This window comes from Agelaius phoeniceus, chromosome 9 (assembly GCF_051311805.1).
Source record: "Agelaius phoeniceus isolate bAgePho1 chromosome 9, bAgePho1.hap1, whole genome shotgun sequence".
In the NCBI taxonomy this organism is placed as follows: Eukaryota; Metazoa; Chordata; class Aves; order Passeriformes; family Icteridae; genus Agelaius; species Agelaius phoeniceus.
The window spans coordinates 3098761-3117306 of NC_135273.1; the positions used below are offsets into that span (position 1 = coordinate 3098761).

The 18546-nt window shown below is 41.5% G+C and overlaps 2 protein-coding genes across 3 annotated transcripts; one reads left to right on the forward strand and one right to left on the reverse strand.

The window, feature by feature from the left end:
* Positions 1 to 23: 23 nt before the first annotated feature.
* BCCIP (BRCA2 and CDKN1A interacting protein) lies at positions 24 to 8602 on the reverse strand. Its single transcript, XM_054637334.2, has 7 exons — positions 8291 to 8602; positions 6017 to 6091; positions 5335 to 5415; positions 4526 to 4618; positions 3856 to 4043; positions 2510 to 2687; positions 24 to 389 (listed from the first exon to the last, which is right to left on the reverse strand). Exons 1-7 carry the CDS (start codon positions 8426 to 8428, stop codon positions 219 to 221), a joined length of 924 nt encoding a protein of 307 aa, XP_054493309.1. The 5' UTR covers positions 8429 to 8602; the 3' UTR covers positions 24 to 218.
* A 10-nt stretch (positions 8603 to 8612) lies between these two features.
* On the forward strand, positions 8613 to 18309 carry UROS (uroporphyrinogen III synthase). 2 transcript variants are annotated; one of them, XM_054637589.2, is made up of 10 exons: positions 8613 to 9270; positions 10154 to 10243; positions 10977 to 11060; positions 11411 to 11507; positions 12724 to 12798; positions 13267 to 13341; positions 15810 to 15893; positions 16194 to 16279; positions 16848 to 16946; positions 17561 to 18309. In XM_054637589.2, exons 2-10 carry the CDS (start codon positions 10181 to 10183, stop codon positions 17699 to 17701), a joined length of 804 nt encoding a protein of 267 aa, XP_054493564.2. In that variant the 5' UTR covers positions 8613 to 9270; positions 10154 to 10180; the 3' UTR covers positions 17702 to 18309. The 2 variants fall into 2 exon arrangements, with proteins under 2 accessions (XP_054493564.2, XP_077038895.1); XM_077182780.1 differs by lacking the exon at positions 12724 to 12798.
* Positions 18310 to 18546: the final 237 nt, after the last annotated feature.

Sequence of the window (18546 nt, forward strand, 5' to 3'; positions counted from 1 at the left end):
AGCACATTGAACAGATATTCAGGTTTCCTTTTGACACTGGTTTTTTATTGACTGCTTCATGATGATATCAAAGTAAAATAAGATGCAGTATTTAAAAATATTCATTTGGTGCTATTTTTGTTGGTACAAAACCGTTGACTCAACAGCAGTTCTGCAAATATTCTGAGCTCACAGTCCTGCATGGCTGCTCTGTAAAAACCTGGTGTTTGTAGGGGAGCTCAGAGGGAGAGATAATCTTTGAGTTTATCCATAATTCCATGGATTCCATCAGCTGGAACTACCATAACTGTCCTCAGAGGCTTCATGGGCACATCATCAAAGGACCATCTGCCACCCAGACAGGTGTCACTCTCCTCTTGCACAGAGTAGTTGAATTTCAGAAGGGCTTTCTAAACAACAGAAACAAAAGCATTCAAATTAAAATGTTTAATTAGCATGAAGATAATTCATCATCCAAACAAAGTGAAAATAATGAATCTATTATGCCCGTGCTTATTAAGAAGTTTTTTCCCTCTTGAAGTGTCCACCAAAAAGAACAACCAAAAAATTCCACTATCTGAAGTATTTTAAACATACATTTTATTTTCACAGAATTTATATATTTCATATTAAATTCTATAATGATTGCTACCATTATAGTTTGGGATGAGAGAAATAACTTAGGAGGGAGGGCAAAAAAAAAATTTAAGAAAAAAATAAATCCATGTTCTGAGGCTCTCCTGCTTTCAGGGCCTACTCTTGAAAGTGCCCAGAGTCCTAAAAATTAACAAATCTGTAAGAATATGAGAGGAATCAAATATGAAGGGGATGGGCCCCAAATGAATCCTGAGGAGAATTTCAGAAAGGTCTTGGAAAGGTTCCAGATGGCTGAACAACTAGAAGATGTATTTATGCCTCTCCAAACAGGCAGGTGTCTGGAATGTGCATTATTCCTTTCAGGGACCCCATACAGAAAGTCCCTTTCCATCAGCTTTCCTAGACAAAATTTCCTGGTCACAAAAATAACCTAATGAATGTTTCCAGTTCTCCCCCAAGTCAGATGAAGAACTCTGAGCTGAACCATCAAGTAGAAAAACTTACCTGATTCCTTCCCTTTGAAGGAAAATCTAGATCCACTCTCCTTTTAGGTTTGCTCTCCACTAACAATACATCAAGGCTTTAAATCTCATTTTGGATGAATTCCCACACTACCTGAGTGGCTTTGCTCAAGAACAATTGGAGCACCTTCAATCAATTGCAGGTCTGGTTAAAACTGATTTTCTGGTTCTAATTTTAAGGAACAGAATGAAGCCCAGGGCAGGGCCAAGTGCAGGAAAAGGCTTCTCTCAGTTTGATATGGCTCCAAGTGCCTCACCACATTTAATGCTGTTTTATGGCAATCTAATTAACATTATGTGTGATCAGGGAGGACAGACACTCAGCACTAATTTAACATACATTATTAAGTACAGAGAGACATTTCATTTAATACCCTCCATAATGTTTAAAATGATTTTTTTTAAACACTGAAAGACTGTTAAAAAGAAAAACATGCTCAGTTTCAGCTGGGAATTACTGGAGTTTAGATGAAAGCACACAATTAGCCTTTAATAATTAACAAAGCTGAGATAAATAAATACAAAATGGGTCTTCTACAACACAACAGCCATGGACACATGAGCTTCACAGGCTTCTCCCCAGCAGCTTCTCAGTAACATTTTACACTGAGTTCAGCTTCAGCATTTTCAGCTGCTGTGGCAGGAACACAAAAACAAAATCCACAAGCTGCTATTGCACAGAGGCTGCAACACAATTCCTACAGCTACCAGTGAATTCCCCCACTTACATTGCTCTCACTCTCAAAAAATAAAATTACAGCCCTATCAGAGCCTCTGTCAGAATGATTACACACAGGAACCTTTGCCATTAACCACCCCATGCATGTGCAAGTCCTTTGCCCTGCAGGCACTGCCAGAAATGAAAAATAACAGCCTCTTGACAAAGTAATGATATTGTATAATAGTGGTTTTAAAGCTTTGGGAGCAAAAAAAAGGAGGAAAAAAAAAGAAGCCATGAAAAATTCTTTGCATTTCAAAGCACATCTTAAATTTAATTTCCTGCATTTTGCCCTCACCTGATCTGGCTTGGGACCAGCAGAATTGTGTGGCCAGGTTACCTTAGGAAATGGGAAGTAATATTTTCATCTCAGTGTTTCACCACTTTTCATTAATATACTTGCCCTGAGTAGAACAGAGACAGAAAAAGGAAGCAAGAGCCACCTCTTAGGATCTCCTTAAGTTTTTATTCTGAGCATTTTTTGCAAGTAACAGGTACCCATGAGGGAACAGATAAATCAGTACACACAAAGAGCTTGACTGCTCCTCTCTCAACACTACTGCAAAACACCCTGGATTTAATTAAAAAATATGTGTGATCATCTTGCTAAAAGCTCCCCTTGAATTTAAGGTGAAACATCTCTTGTTGATATGTAAAGAAAAAAGAAGGGTTTTAAATTAAATACTCATGTTACCTCATGAAAGAATTCCTCCTCTGCATTTGCAAACATCAATTCCTCCTTTGGCTGATTCCTCCCTTCCTTCCTCTTAGAGCTGCTCTTTGTGGCTTCTGTGAAGGTCTTGCTGATGAGGAGGTAATAGTGGCACTTCCCACAGGGTTTGTTTGTCCTCTGTGCCTCAGTCAGCTCCTTCCTAAAGAGGAAGAAATGTTTACACAACTTAAATGCTAAACAAGCACATAACCACACCTCAGAATGTAGTGGTATAGAAAGGGTATTCAAATTGCAGCCTATTCTTTTCTGACTACCTCAGAAAATCAATTTTGCAGATGCATTCCTGGTACTTAAACATGCTATTTGTACTTTAAACTATAAAAATATGGATTTTTTTCCACAGCTCACAGGACAACCCTTTTATCCCAGAATTCTGTTCATGGTAATGTCTGTACAATGATTCTCAGTGCAACTCTCCTTAAAAATACATCACATTATCACTTCCTTGAGGACTGTAACTGAAAAGACAGAAAATATTCTTGCTCACCCCTGTGTTCAACATGTTGTCACTCCAAAACCTTAAGACAAAGAGGCTGAGATGTGAATTTGAGCTGTGACAATTGCTGTATTTGTGGTGACCTCAATCTGACTTCTAATCTCATCTCGCATGAGAGGAAAGAAGGCAAAAATGAAAGAAGAAAAAAAGATGATCTCCATTCTATTACTGGTTCCTTATCCAACAAAACTTCCTGGTTTCCTGTTCTCAGTGTGACACCAGAATAATGCAATGCTGTGTTTCAGTGGATTAAAACATTTACATTCACCCAGCTTTTGATATAATCCATGAATTAGCAGAGATCAAGCAGCACTTCACCTGCTTTTTCATTACCTGAAACTAATCAAAACACTGCATATTTACATGGGTCAAAACTACTTCACCTTTTAATTAAAATTCTGACATTCCCTCAGTCCAAATCTCCCATTCCTGAACCAGCCATTGACACAGAAACACCCCAACTGCTAAAAGAGCTCTCATTTTTGAATTTTCCTAGATCAGTGTGAAAATAATCTGCAATACAAGGATAACCTGCAACACAGACACAGCTATTTCTGTAGAACAGCACAAATTCTCAAATTGTGTTTGCTATAGAATTTGAGAAAGTTTTGTACGTTTATAAAGATATAAAAATATTTTTTAAATTAACTAAAGACCATATATGAGATAATATTTATTTTGTCCATGCTTTACTCATATCTACAGCATCAACTGTCTTAACACAGCTCTATATACAGAAGAATTCTGAAAAATAGGAAGAAAAATACCATTCAGCATCATGCAAGGAAAAAAATAAAATAAACAAACTTACTGGAGCTGCTGGTGCATGGGCAGAGCAATCTGTGGGGGGACATTGATGAACCTTTCACTCAGGATGAGCCCCACAGGCTTTGTGCTGTCGTTGAGGAGTTTGCTCAGCTGCTCCAGCACCTGCTGCCCACAGCTCTGCTCACAGCGACTCAGGAGCAGCTCTTTGATTTGCTCAGCACACTGGGTGCCCTGCAAGCAAAGGTGCATTTCCTTTACCTGATACAGCAGCTGTTTACACAGGAAAACCCTCAATGCCACCTTGCAGGGAACTTCCTACAGGCCAGGTGGCAATTTCCCTCAGCAGCCTCTAAAGCACTGCACAGTTGCTGTGAAATCATTCTCCAGCCTAAAGCTGAGGGCAAACAAAGCTTGGGAAGTGATGGGAACAAGGAACTGCAAGAGCACAGCAAAACTCCAAACTGCAGAAGATCAGAGGGAGGAAATACAAGAGACTGACAGCTCATTTATGCTGGAATTACTAGGCCCAGTTTTAACTCTCTGTTCCATTCTCTGCTTCCCAAAAAAGCTAAGCCACTTCCAGTTTTATCACCCCAGTCCTCCAGAGTGGAATTCCAAATCCTGTCCAGCTGTCCAGACCTGTTACACAGGCTGCAGTCTCATTTACTACTGATGCTAACATTCATAACCAGATGTTACTGAGGAATACCAACCTTCCTTTCTGTTAAGTTCAAGCAGCTTATAAAACCAAATACTTCATCATCATCTTCTTCGTCATCAGAACTGTCTTCCTGCACTTCTGCTTGCTGTTGGATGAAAGGAAAAGCAACAGCTCATGCTGACATTCTATTTCCACTCTGTAGCAAAAGATGTTTTTCTTTGCAGGTGATATCAGCAGATGAAAACCATTGAGGAAATCTGCACAAACACACAGTGCCCATTCTGCTGCATCACTGAGCACCTCAGTGTGCTCAGAGCCAGCTTAGAGAGGGCCAGGTCGTGCATCCTCCACAGCAGAGCCCTCTGAAAGGCACTGAAGGCTGATAGCTCACATTTAATAAGCAGCAGCTCGGCCCAGGGAATGGCAATATCTTCAACAAAACCAATTTCCTTCAGTTTCTAATGCAGTAAACCTGGAATGTCTGGACAAGCACAGAGCAGTGAAGCTTTGACAGGGAGGGGGACAAAGAGCTGTGTCTTTGTAGGAAAGTCACAAGCTCCTACCTCTTATGGAGATGGTAACAAACCTCTCCATTGCATTTTCAGCATTACTACACTGAAATTCAGGGGGGGAAAAGCTTTCCATATGTAAAAAGAAACCAGCAATAACAACACATCAAATTCATTCTTTGCTTGAAAGAAGGCATGGAAAATTTCAGTTCCCATAGAAAAATTATTCTTAAAGCAGAAAAAGCAAGAAAGCACACAATAACAGACAGGATCCCCTTCTGAAATACAGAAATAATGTCATTTTAACAAAGAAAGCATTGTACTTCCATTACTACTATCCTATCTGTCTTACCTTGATAATACTCCCAATATGGTTCTGTTGTATTAATATATCAGTTAATTCAGCAGTGTTAACAGCAGCTTTTAGAAACAACTGGAAGACAGAAAACAAGTATTACATTTCAGGCACTGAGAGTAACTCCTGGACCACTTAATAGAAAATAAAGTGAGATTTTTTTTTTTTATTTATCTTCCTTCATTATAATACTGCAAAAACTAACAATCAGCTGCTGGAGGTGCTTGCTCCTGCACCTTCCACATGCTGATATTTTCACACTGGTACCCTCTGGAGTTTGGTATGATCTGAAAACTGTGGCTATTCCATCCCTGGAAGTGTCCAGGGGCAGGCTGGATGGAGCTTGGAGCCATCTGGGATAGTGGGAGGTGTCCCTGCCCATGGCAGGGGGTGGCACTGGATGGGCTTTAAGGTCCCTTCCAACCCAAACTACTCTGAGATTATCTAATAAAAGGAATATAAAAGTGATATATATATATATATATATATATATATATATATATATATATATATATATATATATAAAATATATATATATATTTATATATATATATGTTTATATAAATATATATATATATATATAAATCAATACAGAGAATGTGAACTGATGCCTTTGCACAACTCCTTAGATATTATTTATCAATGCAATATCAACCAAGCTGACAAGTAGCCACAGTACCTGCTGTAGCAACTTCTTTATCCCATTATAGTCATTGTCTGATATGGAATGTGCTTCAAATTCAACATTCACTTCCTGTGGAGGAAAATAGAGAATATCACACACACTTGGCAAGAGGTTACATCAGAACAAAGCTAAACTGTAAGAAACTTGAAGACAAGTAATGGCAAAGAGCAGAAACAGAACTTATTTCCACCTTGCAGTAATGTCAGCAATTGCAATAATTTCTCCTGTGACCTTTAGAGAACATCTGTGAAAGTAACTTTTTAAAGCTGACCCACCAGTTGTGCCATGAACAAAGCTTTAATGCTTTGCTCCTGCCATCTGGTTCACACAATTACAGCTGTTGTAGCCACAGGTTCTTCCTGCAGAGAGGCTTGACCCAGGAAATTAAACCCTGGCAACTTCAGCACTGGGGTCTAACACCTTAGTGCAGATTGCTGCAGACATTTAAATAATTACACCCAAACCCACACCCCTCCTATTTCCCCAAATCCTCCTGGCATCATTAATCCCACTGTGGAACTCTGCACATGATGAGGCACTGCACAGCCACAATGGGAACTGCTGCTTCTCCTTCCAGAACAAATGCTGTGTGTCTACCAACATTTTTATTGCCATTCAAATTTAATAGTCACACCTGCCAAGGTTACTCTGCACACCTATTCCACTGTTCAAGATCATTCAACTTTTAATTGCCAGTTTCAATTACACCTCCTGAATAACCTCAACAACTCTGCCTTACTTTTGCCACTATTCAGCCTCAGAACTCTCTCCAGTCCCACATGGAGGTCATGGCCTTTGCTGTCCACTGGAAGAACAGTGTTAAAGACCTGTTTGCAATGTAGAAAACAGGCACACAATCCCTTGGAAGCCAATAAAATTCAGGAGGCACTGGCACAGGCTGCCCCTGGATCCCTGCAAGTGCCCAAGGCCAGGCTGGACAGGGCTTGGAAAACTCCAGGACAGTGGAAGGTGTCCCTGCCATGGCAGGGGGTGGAACTGGATGGGCTTTAATGTCCTTTCCAAACCAAACTACACTGGGATTCTACAATAAAAGGAAGCAAATCTATTTTTATAACAATAAAACATAGCAGAAAATAATAAAAGAGCTAATGCTCTGTGCTGACAGCACCATTTCCAAGCAGCTGCCTCCAGCCCCACACCTGAGCAGACACACCAAAGGCCAGGGGGCTGTACAGCTGAGACCTCGGGGACCCAACACTTGAAAAACAGCGAAAAAATTAAAAACTTTCAACAACAACGCAGCGAACACACTTTGGGACGCGTTCCCTGCATTCCCTGCGCTGCCACAGGACACGCACCCAGCGCCGGCTGGGCCTGCCAGGGGCACAAACCCTTCCCAAGCCCTTCCCGAACATCCCTGACAACAAACCCTTCCCGAACATCTGACAAACCCTTCCCAAGCCCTTCCCCAAACTACCGGACAGTCCCTTCCCGAACATCCCTGACAAACCCTTCCCAAGCCCTTCCCCAAACTCCCGGAGAGTCCCTTCCCGAACATCCCTGACAAACCCTTCCCGAACATCTGACAAACCCTTCCCAAGCCCTTCCCCAAACTCCCGGAGAGTCCATTCCCGAACATCTGACAAACCCTTCCCAAGCCCTTCCCCAATAATCGTATTTTCAGGGAACCCCCGACAAGGGGAGAGAAATGATGCTTCTGACTCCATCTTATCAGAAGGCTAATTAATTACTTTTTTATACTATATTATTCTGTATTAGGTTACCCTGTATTACATTACATCTAAACTGAATTTGCCAAGCACTCAACTCTGCACACACTGCACAGAACTCGTGACTGTCACCCTCAGTCCCGACACACACTCACACACACCTGGCCCCGATAGGCCAAGCAAACAAAACACCAAACAATCTCCACATTGCATTCTTCATACTTTAGCACAAACACAGCCACTGCAAATTATAAGAAGTTTTTCCTTTCTCTGATGTTCAGAGAATGTGAAACCCAGAAGTATTCTTGGGAAGAATTGTGCTTTGTTTTTCTCTGTGAAGAGAAACGTGGCGACACCCGAACATCCTCTGACACCTTCCCAAGCCCTTCCCGAAATCCCCTGACAACCATCCCTTCCCAAGCCCTTCCTGAACATCCCCTGACAGTTTCTTACCGAATATCCCCTGACAAGAAGCCCTTCCCGAATATCCCCGGACAACAATCCCTTCCCAATCCCATCCCGAACATCCCTGCCAACCCCACCCGTGCGGGAGCCCTGCGGGGCCGCTCCCGCTCACCTCAGCGATGGGCTCGTCCGATTCCGAGCACCCGGAGCTCTCGGAGCCGCTGTCGGAGCCCTCGGAGCTGCCGGAGCCGCTGTGGGATCCCTGCTCCCCGGCGGGGCCCCGCGCCCGGCGCTTGGCCGGCGTGGCCATGGCACGGAAGGGCGGTGTGGCCCCGGGATGTCGCCGAATGTCGCCGAATGTCGCGATAGAGAGCGGCAGGCAGCGCCCGCTGAGCGCGGAGGGGCCCGGGCAGCCGCGGAGCCTGAAGGGGGAGGCGCGGCCCGCACCGCCCCCGTGCCCGCGATCCCGGATTTCCTCTCGGTGCTGTGGTGTCACTTCCTTGCGAAGGGAATCCCTTCACGGGAATGGCTGTCGGAGGGTAAATCCGCCTGCCCAGGGCGGTCTGCAGTCCCCGTCCCTGCAGGAAGGGCTGGAGGTGGCTCTCAGGGCTGGGGACGCGGCGGGGATCGGGCCCTGCTCGGGCTCGGTGACCCCGGGGGCTTCCCCAGCCTCAGGGATCCTGTGCTTTAAAAGGAACAGAGTGTCTGAGCATCTCCGACATTAGCAAAAAATCCCTGTAAGTAACAACCAGCGTTAGTGAAAATTGCCGATTAAAGCAGGAATCAGGCTGCTAGCTCTAAAAATCGTGTCCCGGCTTCCCCCGGCCCAAATTCCCTGGATAATTCCAGGCAAACCGCACAGAAGGGTGACAGGGAGAGCACAGTGAGCACAACGTGATCCTGGGCTTTATAAAAAATGCCAGTCGGGAAAACGCGTTCAAACGCCCTGAACACTGAAGAAATGCTCATTAATGATCAAGCCTCGCTTATATGGAACGTGTTCCATTTAACGCTTTGTGTCTAATTAATGAAGAAATGTGCTGTTAATGAGGCCATGGGAAGAAGAGCATTGGGCACTCGCTGGTGCCAGCCAGGAGAAATGCAAGGCACAGAGCCCTGGGATGTAATTCCAGCTTTATAAATGTGCTTCAAGTAAGCTCAGATTTTCATCTTCCCTTTAAAGCCTCAAACACATCTGTGGAGGGTTTTATTTTGGTTTGGTTTGGGGGGTTTTGTTTGTTGGTCTTTCTGGTTTTGTTTTTTTGTTTTGTTTTTTTTTAAAGCTGTGTTTGCTCTGGGAGCAATCAGGTCGTTGCCAAAATTTGAATGCTGATATCCAGGGAAAGAATTTAGAGGAAGGTGAATTTTCCTATGTGTGTGATCTGTCAGGAAAATACCACACTGGTAATTGGGGTAAATATGCACTTAGAGAATGGATTTCTGTTTGTATTATTTGCTTATATGCTTACATTTTGTAACTTTGAGTTTAGCACAAAGTTTGTAAGGAACTGAGAAGTCTCATCTTTTTTCTTCCATTTTTATGGCAGAATAGATATTTTCAGTCCTGCCTTGTTTCCTAGACTATCAGAGAAGACATATGAAAATTATCTATATTACTATAGATGTATAAATATAGACACACATGTATTAAATAAAATCAATCTTTGCATACTCGTGGGTGCATGGAAATTAACAGAATAAATAATCTTTTTGTAGATAGGAGCTGATTCAATTGCAGAACGTGGTGGGGTTGTAGGACCTGTTGCTGCTTTTACAGAATATTCTTTAAAATGTGTTCCCCTTGATGAGTTTGCCAGAGCCTCTCCTTTGAGCAGTGTTATCTAAAGGCAGCATATTATTTTCTGCCCTTATCAGGGTGGGTGTTCCTGCCTGGAGAATGCACAAATAACTGTTTACTCACTGTGTAAGAGCAGTACAACTGCTAGCAACCCCCTTCTTGGAGCTGCTAAAGTCACTGTTAGAGTCAAAAACTGCTCTAGATCCAACTAAGGTAAATTCCATTCCTGCATTTCAGGGTTCTGCTGTGCTTCCTTGGTGAACAATGAAGGTTCTGCTGCTGAAGGATCCCAAAGACAAAGATTCAGGACCAGATCCTTACACTGAAGTGAGTAAATGTTGAGAAAACTAAAAAACAAAAAGTGTCACTTCTTTATTAAATGTGAGTGCAACTGTTTCAAACAGGGGCTTGATCAATATTAGAAGAGGGTGTCTGAAATTATGCTGGGAGAAAAAGTATCTTGGAAAACAGCCCTTCCTGCAACAAATTGTGTTAATTATGGGACATTTGTACTGAATTCATTGTAAGGCTCTTAGCAAAGTACTGATATTAAACCAGCTCCATTTGAATTAATTAGTATTGATATGTTTATTTGGACAGAATAAAGATAACAGAAATTCTTTGTGTTTTTACTGGGACTGTGATGTGAAATAGAGGTTACCTGTTGCTGGGGTCCCTTCTGCTCCTGCCCTGGGCCATGTGAGTAAATCTCACTGATAAGAGGAAGCATTCCTGATAAAGGAGGATTATTTCTTCAGGAGAAACCCACTGACAGAATTACAGAAATGCACAGGGATATCCACAGGACTGGGTGGGCACTTCAGAGTTATGTGCTGGTGTCTCCTGTACCTCAGGAGGTCCCACAGCTGATTCTTTAGTTAAACATTGTAATACTAAATAATTAACAAATTCAAACTAGATTTACCAGGGAAAGGAAATAAAATGTCTTTTTATTTTGCTTTAGCAAAGAGAAATGCTTGTGCTGACTTAGTCAGCTCTTTGAAAAAGCAAAAATGCTGTTTGGAATTTATCCCAAGAGCTGCAAACCTTTTCTTGACAGGAATTAGGATCATACAACTTGGAAGCAACCTTGATCCCAGTTTTGTCATTTGAATTTACCTCTCTTGACAGCTTATTTGAGAAGGTAAGTTTGAAACTCTTTCAGTTGTCTTATTTCCAACAGGATTTGGTTGAAAGATCCCATTTAACCATTCTCTGTGTGGTACCTCTTTCTGTGTTGCCACAAACCAGCTCTGTACAGTAAAATTTCATGCACAGCATCAAGGAGCTTGCCCTTGCTTGTTAAAGAATTAAATTGGTCAGACAGAATCCACATTTAAATTGTAAATTGTCACAAGTGTTGGGGCATTTCAGGCACTCATTGAAGCTGTTCTGTTTGCCACAAGGTTATAAATAATTGATCAACTGATTTTTTTAAAATTATTTATAATTTTTTTTTTTTTTTTACTTCTTAAATGTACTGTTTCTAAATAGCTTTCCCATCCAGAGTGCTATGGAGGCCTAGTTTTTACCAGCCCAAGAGCATTAGAAGCCATCAAGATATGTTTAAAAGAGAAGAGTAAAAAGGAGGGTAAGTACATATTGATATTCCTTGGGCTTTTCTTCTTCTTGACAGTTTCTCTGTGTTTCTTATCTATGGAAAAGGTAACAGCATCTTGTGAAGTTTGGATTTTAATTGATTTTATTTCACCCACCAGTAGATATTCGGAGCATGGTTTTTTAAAGAAACCTGAATTTCATCATTCTTTTAGAATCATAAAGGGCTCATGCTACACTGAGCTTTTAAGGGTTGTGTTTCCACACTGGAAAATGAAGGAAAGGAGTTTTTGGTGCAAATTCCTAATTAGTGAGGGCTTTGCCAGCTCTGCTTCTCCCTTGCACAAGGGATTTTTGCTGCAGTGCCTGGTTTGCTTGCTGGCTGCCTTCCTCCCTTAAAGAGAAGATCATCTCATAGAGACTGGCCACCACTTCTGTGCCTGTAGAATTCATATGGAATGCTGCAGAAAAAGGGAGAAAAATTCTTGAGTAAGAAATTTCTCAAGTGAATTCATTATTAGCTAAAAAATGGTGAGGAAGTGCTGAGGCATCAAAGCCAGGAGATGAGGGGTGAGGAAGAATCCTGCTAAATAGAAATACCCATCACAATGAAATGCCAAAGCCTTATAAACTCTTCCAAATTCTTATCTTGGGTGGTTCTGGCATGGAGTTTCTGCTTCACCTGCTCCATTTTTGGGCTGTGGACAAATCAGTGTCCTGTGAGCAAGGTTACACCCTTAAATGTGTAAATGCACTGAGACCCTCAGCTATGGTAGCATTTGCAGCAGCAGAGGACAATGTATTAAGATTTTAGGTCAAAAGTAGTCTCTAAATTCCATCCCTAACCTTGATTAGGACTTTTGGAAAATAAAGATTTTAATAATAAAAATGAGTCTGCAGTTCCTATTTGGGTTCCTCTCAAAGGCAATAAATCCTTGGGTTTTTACTTCTGATTTTTATTTTTACTGTTGTACTTTGTATTTCTTTTTTCACCCCCAGCAGTCCCAGAAAAAAACTCAGTGTCCTGTGCTGCTCTGGTGAAAACAAGACAATAAAAAACTTGGAGTATCTGTTTTTGGTCCTTTAGGATTTGTACATCCAGGTTTGCTGAATGTGCAGTGGAATTTTAGCTATTATTATCATTTTGCTGCATTTGTGGATTAAAGAGGTCCAGATAGTTATTAAGCATTCACATTCTGTTAGCATGTGCTTAAATTGCATTTAATTTAGTATCATTTAATGTTTTTCAGCCTGGTCAAAATCTCTTAAACAAATGTGGAATATCAAACCAACATATGTGGTAGGAAAAGCTACAGCCTCTTTAGGTAAGCTGGGGTTTAAAAGAAGAAAAATTGGCTAAATCTGATTTATAAGTACAATTTTTAGAGGAGGAGCTGCTCTTCAATGGTGCTGAGAAAGAAATTTAAGTTTTAAACTGGTAAATTTGGAAGAGAGGTAATTATGTAAACATTGGAATTATCCATGCTCCAGCCAAGGATATCCATGGATCTCATCCAGCCTCTGGATTTCTGCTGCTTTTGTTGTAATCTGATGGCCACTGCTTGAAAAATTGGGTCAAAACAGGAAAAAAACCCCTTTGTTCTTAATTTGAATGTGGTTTTGTCATTGCTTTTGGAAGTGAAATTGGATGAAAAGGATTCTAACCTTGCACACAATTTATTTGTGCACAAATTATTTGTGTGCCTCCCTTTCTATCCCAGGCTTCTGTGGCAGGAAATCTGAATTGTTCTCATTGTTTTCCATGGTTTTTTCTTTGCTGCTTTTGGTTCTAGTGGAAGAAATTGGTCTTGTTCCACAAGGAGAAATGGCTGGAAATGCTGAGAAATTAGCTGAATATATTTGTTCAAGTAAGTGGTTAAAATGTTGGAGTTAAATTAAAGTAATCTTAAATAAATTAAGGTCCCTTCCATCATTTCAGAATTTCCTTAAGGTAAAATCAAGTGCACAGTGAGACAAAAATACTTCAAAATACATTTACAAGATATTAATCTACATGTAATCTTAGACCCTCTAGTTAATTAATAAATACTCTATGAGCCAGCAGGAAAAAAATTATTTTTACTGGAAGATCAGAGCTATAATGATTGGAAATTGCTGCTGACTTCCCCCAAAATTACCTTGTGGTATCAGAGGGATCTGATTTTCAGCACCAAAGCTGAGTGGATTTGAAGAAATTAAATTGATGCTTTAAGTTTTGTTTAGCCATTTTGTTATGGTTAAATCTGTAACTCTTCTCAACCTATTATCAGAATTATTGAGGAAATTTAAAAATCTATTTGCTGACTTCTTCTGGTTTTACTCTTAAGTTGTTAAAATTTCCAGTAGCAATAAGGAAAATTTTTAGACTTAGGAGCTTTTTATTTTTTCCAGTGGATGGCCCAGTAGGATCAGTGAAAAAAAAGGAGTTTTTGTACAGATGTGAGAGCTGCTGAGCAAAGTCTGCCCAGCAGCAGAGATTTATAGGGAAAAGGAAAATGGGGTGGGAGCTGGAAAGGATTGGTTTTGCTGGCTCTCTAATTCACAGGCAAATAAAACACTTCAGCTCCAGGGAATATTTAATGATGAAAATGGGAGTTGCCAACACAAGATCAAATAATAAATTCTGAAAATTAAAAATGCAACATGAATATGTCATGAGTGAAGAATAACCCATCCCCTCTGTTCTAATAGCAAATGTATTAAAGCAAAGAAAGGTTTCAGCTGATTTTTAGTGCTGGAAAATCAATTTCTGGCAGTGAATTAATATTTGCCAGGGATTTTTTTGAGCAGAAAGACAAGAGAAATACCTGTTTATTGTGTTGTATGAAGGTGAAAGAAAATTACCCAAGCAGTGAATTTCAGTCACTGGAGCCTGTTTGTTGTTGAGACACAGAAATATCCTCCAGGATTTATTGGGCTCTGCATATTTAAATGCTCACAGCTGATCAAGAGCTTTATATCAACCTTGGAAGTACAGATTAAATTATCTCATGTTCCCTATTATGTATAAATTCATTTTTGTTGGTGCATGAAGAAGTGAATTAAAAGAATAGCTCTGAATCTTCCTTGTATCATGAGAGGTTATTGCCAGAATAAAAATAAAAGCTGAAATAATGAGATTTTTTTTGTTGTCACCTTTTGTGCTTTGGTAACACAAAGGGATTAATTTTAAGGGATTGGGAAATAAAGGGATTTACTCCAAGGCAGTCTGGCTTTACTCTTCTCAAGGCAAATATTTGGCTACAGAAGCAGGAGATCCCAGTCCTTGTTGTGTTGGTCAGGCCTACCAAGGAATTTTTCTGTGCCAAAAGAATTTGGTGTTTGCTTACAGGTGTCACACTGACTCTTCACACAACTGCCATGACTTGCAGGAGAATTGATGCTGGAACATTCCAATTTCATCTAATTTTAAAATCTTTTTTACATTCTGAGCCAAGTTCATTCTTCCTCTAATTTTTAATTTTAATTTAAGAATCTCTGGTTTCTAATAAAACCTCAGTGTGCAGTCAGAGCACTCAGGTGTGTCTGGGTTCACTCCTACAGGGGTCTTCCCATTTGATTTTCACCCTGCTGCCCTTTTTGGTTTTTATCCCTGAAGAATGTTTGCTTGCATAAACCAAAAATCTCCTTCCAGCTCTTAAAAGCATTTCTTCTCTAGTAATTGTCTCTTAAAAATGTATTAACAAATCTGAATTAGTAATAAAATAATTTAATTTCTTTGGAAAGCTGAATGCAAAGCTGTATCAATCTGTGTAGAATTAAATCTTGACATTTTCTCTGTGTTTCTTATCAATAGAAAGGGTAAAAGCTCTGCAAAGCAAGTCTGCTGTTAAATTCCTAATTTGACAAAAGCAGGTGAGGATATCTACTCCCACCCCAGCAGTGCAACCAGAATCCTTTTTCCTTGGGGAATTAAGAAAATGCAATTGCAGATAGATCAAAACGTTTCCAGCACAGTATTGTCCTTTCTTTGTCTGCCTGAATATTCTTCTATAGAGAGCTCTGTCATTTATTGAGTGGGACAGATTTTAAATAGCAAATTGAGGCAGGTTGTGCTGAGGAGGAGATAAAGTGCACTTCTATTCCCCTTGCCCTTCTACAAAGGAAGTTATCTTTTTAGCCAAGATTTCAATTCTAGTTATGGAACATTTTTAATGTTCCTGCTAAGTAGCCTGTCCTGTGAATTGGGGCTGCAGATGTTTTCAGTTACCTCAGAGCTGTGTCTGTGGTGAGGCATTTGATAAATCAGCATTTGATACCTTTAAAATGTATTCAATCACATTTACTCTTTATTAAAGGCCTGAGTTAATTAAAGTTCTTGTTTGTGTGTTTACAGGAGAGAAACCCAATTCCTCAGCTCTCCTATTTCCTTGTGGAGCCCTGAAAAGAGAAGTACTTCCTACAGTGCTTAGAGAAAAAGGTTGGACTTCCCCTGGAGACCCTTTTTAATTAGTCAGTGATGAGAAAAGTTGTATCTAATGCTTGTGAACCAAATTGGAAGAAGTAAAAGTGGAACTTGCTGAGGAGAGGATAGGAGTAAACACTGGGAGCTTGGATGGCTGCCCACAGCTCTGGGACCTGCAAATCCTTCCCAGAACTTTCATGTGTCTTTTTAGCCTAAAATAGTTACACTTCAGTGCAGTTAGGATGTTGTGAGTGCTGAACTGAAATAATAGAAATTAATGAATGAATTAATTATGACTGCATGTCCTGATTGCAGGCATACCCCTGGAAAGCCTCACTGTGTATCAAACAGCCCAGCACCCTGACCTGCAGGAATCTCTGAGCAGTTACTTCTCCCAACAGGTACTGGACACTGAGGTGGTTTGGGATTTTCTGAGGGAGGTGACAATGCCTCCCAGAATATTCCTGGTTTTGAAGTAGTGTAACTGAAATACCACTGGGCATCTTTGCTGTGCATCACAAATCAGAATCCAGGAGTTATCTGCCCTGCATAGTTTGTGTAAAAGTAAATCATTGCTTTTCATTTTTCAAGATTGGCCTACTGGTTTTCCATGTTAGGAGCCTCCATCATAGAATTACAGAATCATGGAGTGGTTTGGCTGGGAAGGGAACTTAGAGCTCATCCAGTGCCCCCCCAGCCATGGCAGGGACACCTCCCACTGTCCCAGGTGCTCCCAGCCCCAGTGTCCAGCCTGGCCTTGGGCACTGCCAGGGATCCAGGGGCAGCCCCAGCTGCTCTGGGCACCTGTGCCAGGGCCTTACACCCTCCCAGGGAACAATTCCTAATTCCCAAAATCCCACCCATCCCTGCCCTCCGGGCTAAAGCCATTCCCTGTGTGCTGTGCCCATGTGCCAAGGCACTGGCACACTGCTGGAGTGAGCTGTGCCAGCCTCTGCTTCTCTCACCCAGGGGATCCCTGCCAGCATCGTGTTCTTCAGCCCCTCTGGTGTCAAATTCTGCCTCCAGCACATCCAGAAGCTTTCAGGGGATTTGATCAACCAAGTCAAGGTATCTTCTCTTACAAATGCTGGAATATGAGAGGCAGTAAATTTGGGGTGGGCAAATGAGATAGAAAGGCTCTAGCAAACACTGCAAACCTTATCTTTGATTTGTGTTTATTTCTCTGAAGAAAACCCCAGTTTATAACAAATACAAATTATATTATACAGAATTATAGAATCCCAGAAAGGGTTGGGTTGGAAGGGACCTTAAAACCCATCTTGTTCCAGCCCCTTGCTATAGGCAGGGACACCTTCCCCTACACCAGGTTGCTCCAACCCCATCCAACCTGGCCTTGGGTGGATTTTAAAAAATAAATTGTTTTCACCTGGAATGTTTTCCCCATCCAATTCCCCCATCTCCACTGGGATAGACTTCATTTTCCCTGAGTGATCCATGGTGTGAGGAGTTGTTGCTTGCAGCAGGCTGCACCTGATTAAAATTCCTCTCACTTTTCCCTGTTCCGTGGGACTCGGAGCTTTCAGTGTTTGTAATGGCCAGATAAATACTCATGTTTCTGAGTCCCTGCTAAGCAGCTCCATTGATAGGTGCCTTTTAATGCTGCAAATCTTCAGCCTGAGCTGGGAGAGCTGGGCCCTGACAGTGCAGTGTTGTCCCTGCAGTTTGCTGCCATCGGCCCCAGCACAGCAAAGGCCCTGCGAGATGCCGGTGTCGCCGTGAGCTGCACTGCAGGGAGCCCCACGGCCCAGGACCTGGCTGCTGCCATCCACACAGCCCTGCAGCCACCAAACTGCTCCCTCTGACAGCCCAGCCTGCCCAGCAAGCACTCCAGGAGGGCTTTTGCAGTCTGCAGACCCGTGGGTTTTGGGATTATGAAGCACTGTCCTGGTCAGGGATGGGTGCGAGAAGGTTGCACTTCAATATCTTAAGAAATCTGGGATCTGTCCAGCATCCTTAAAGCATCCAGCTCTTCCCTTTCCTCCTGTGTGCACTGTGAATATTTTATCCTTGACAAGCAGCTGTGAACACTGAGATTCTGCAATCAGCCCCACACCTCACCTCAGGTATCCCCCAGCACACAGCTCAGGTTGGATTTCTCTGTATGATCAGTTTTATTTGCACATCTTCTTTTGTAGAAAAAAACCCCATATTCCAATGAAGTGTTTTCTTTTGTAAACTTGTTTGCTTGTTGTTCTGCTTTTCAAACACTTGTATAAAATGTTAATTGTAGATTCTTAGTGGAACAGGAGGATTCTTGCTGTGAAGTTGCTCTGTGTGGGGCTGTTGTCAGTTCAGGTCAGCTCTTGCCCCTTGTTACCCTAACAGGGTCTTCAAAATTAGCTTTTGGTTTCTGTTCCTGTAATGAAGGATTTATGAACAGGGAAATAAACTGGCTTATCAGAGTTAATAATGGTGTTGGAGTTGTCTGTTCTGGATGTGGTTTGTGCTTTAATTGTTTATCTCTGGAAGGGGAAAAATAATCCTATTTAGCACTAACACTCCCTCCAGCTAATGCCAAGGGCTTCACAGGAGATTTGAATCATAATATACTCATTTATAATCCTCCTGAAAGTCATTTGTGTTGTTAGCACAGTGCTGAGGTTCCTGGAATAACAGAGAAAGCCTCGTTTGCTGCACAGTGCAGGTG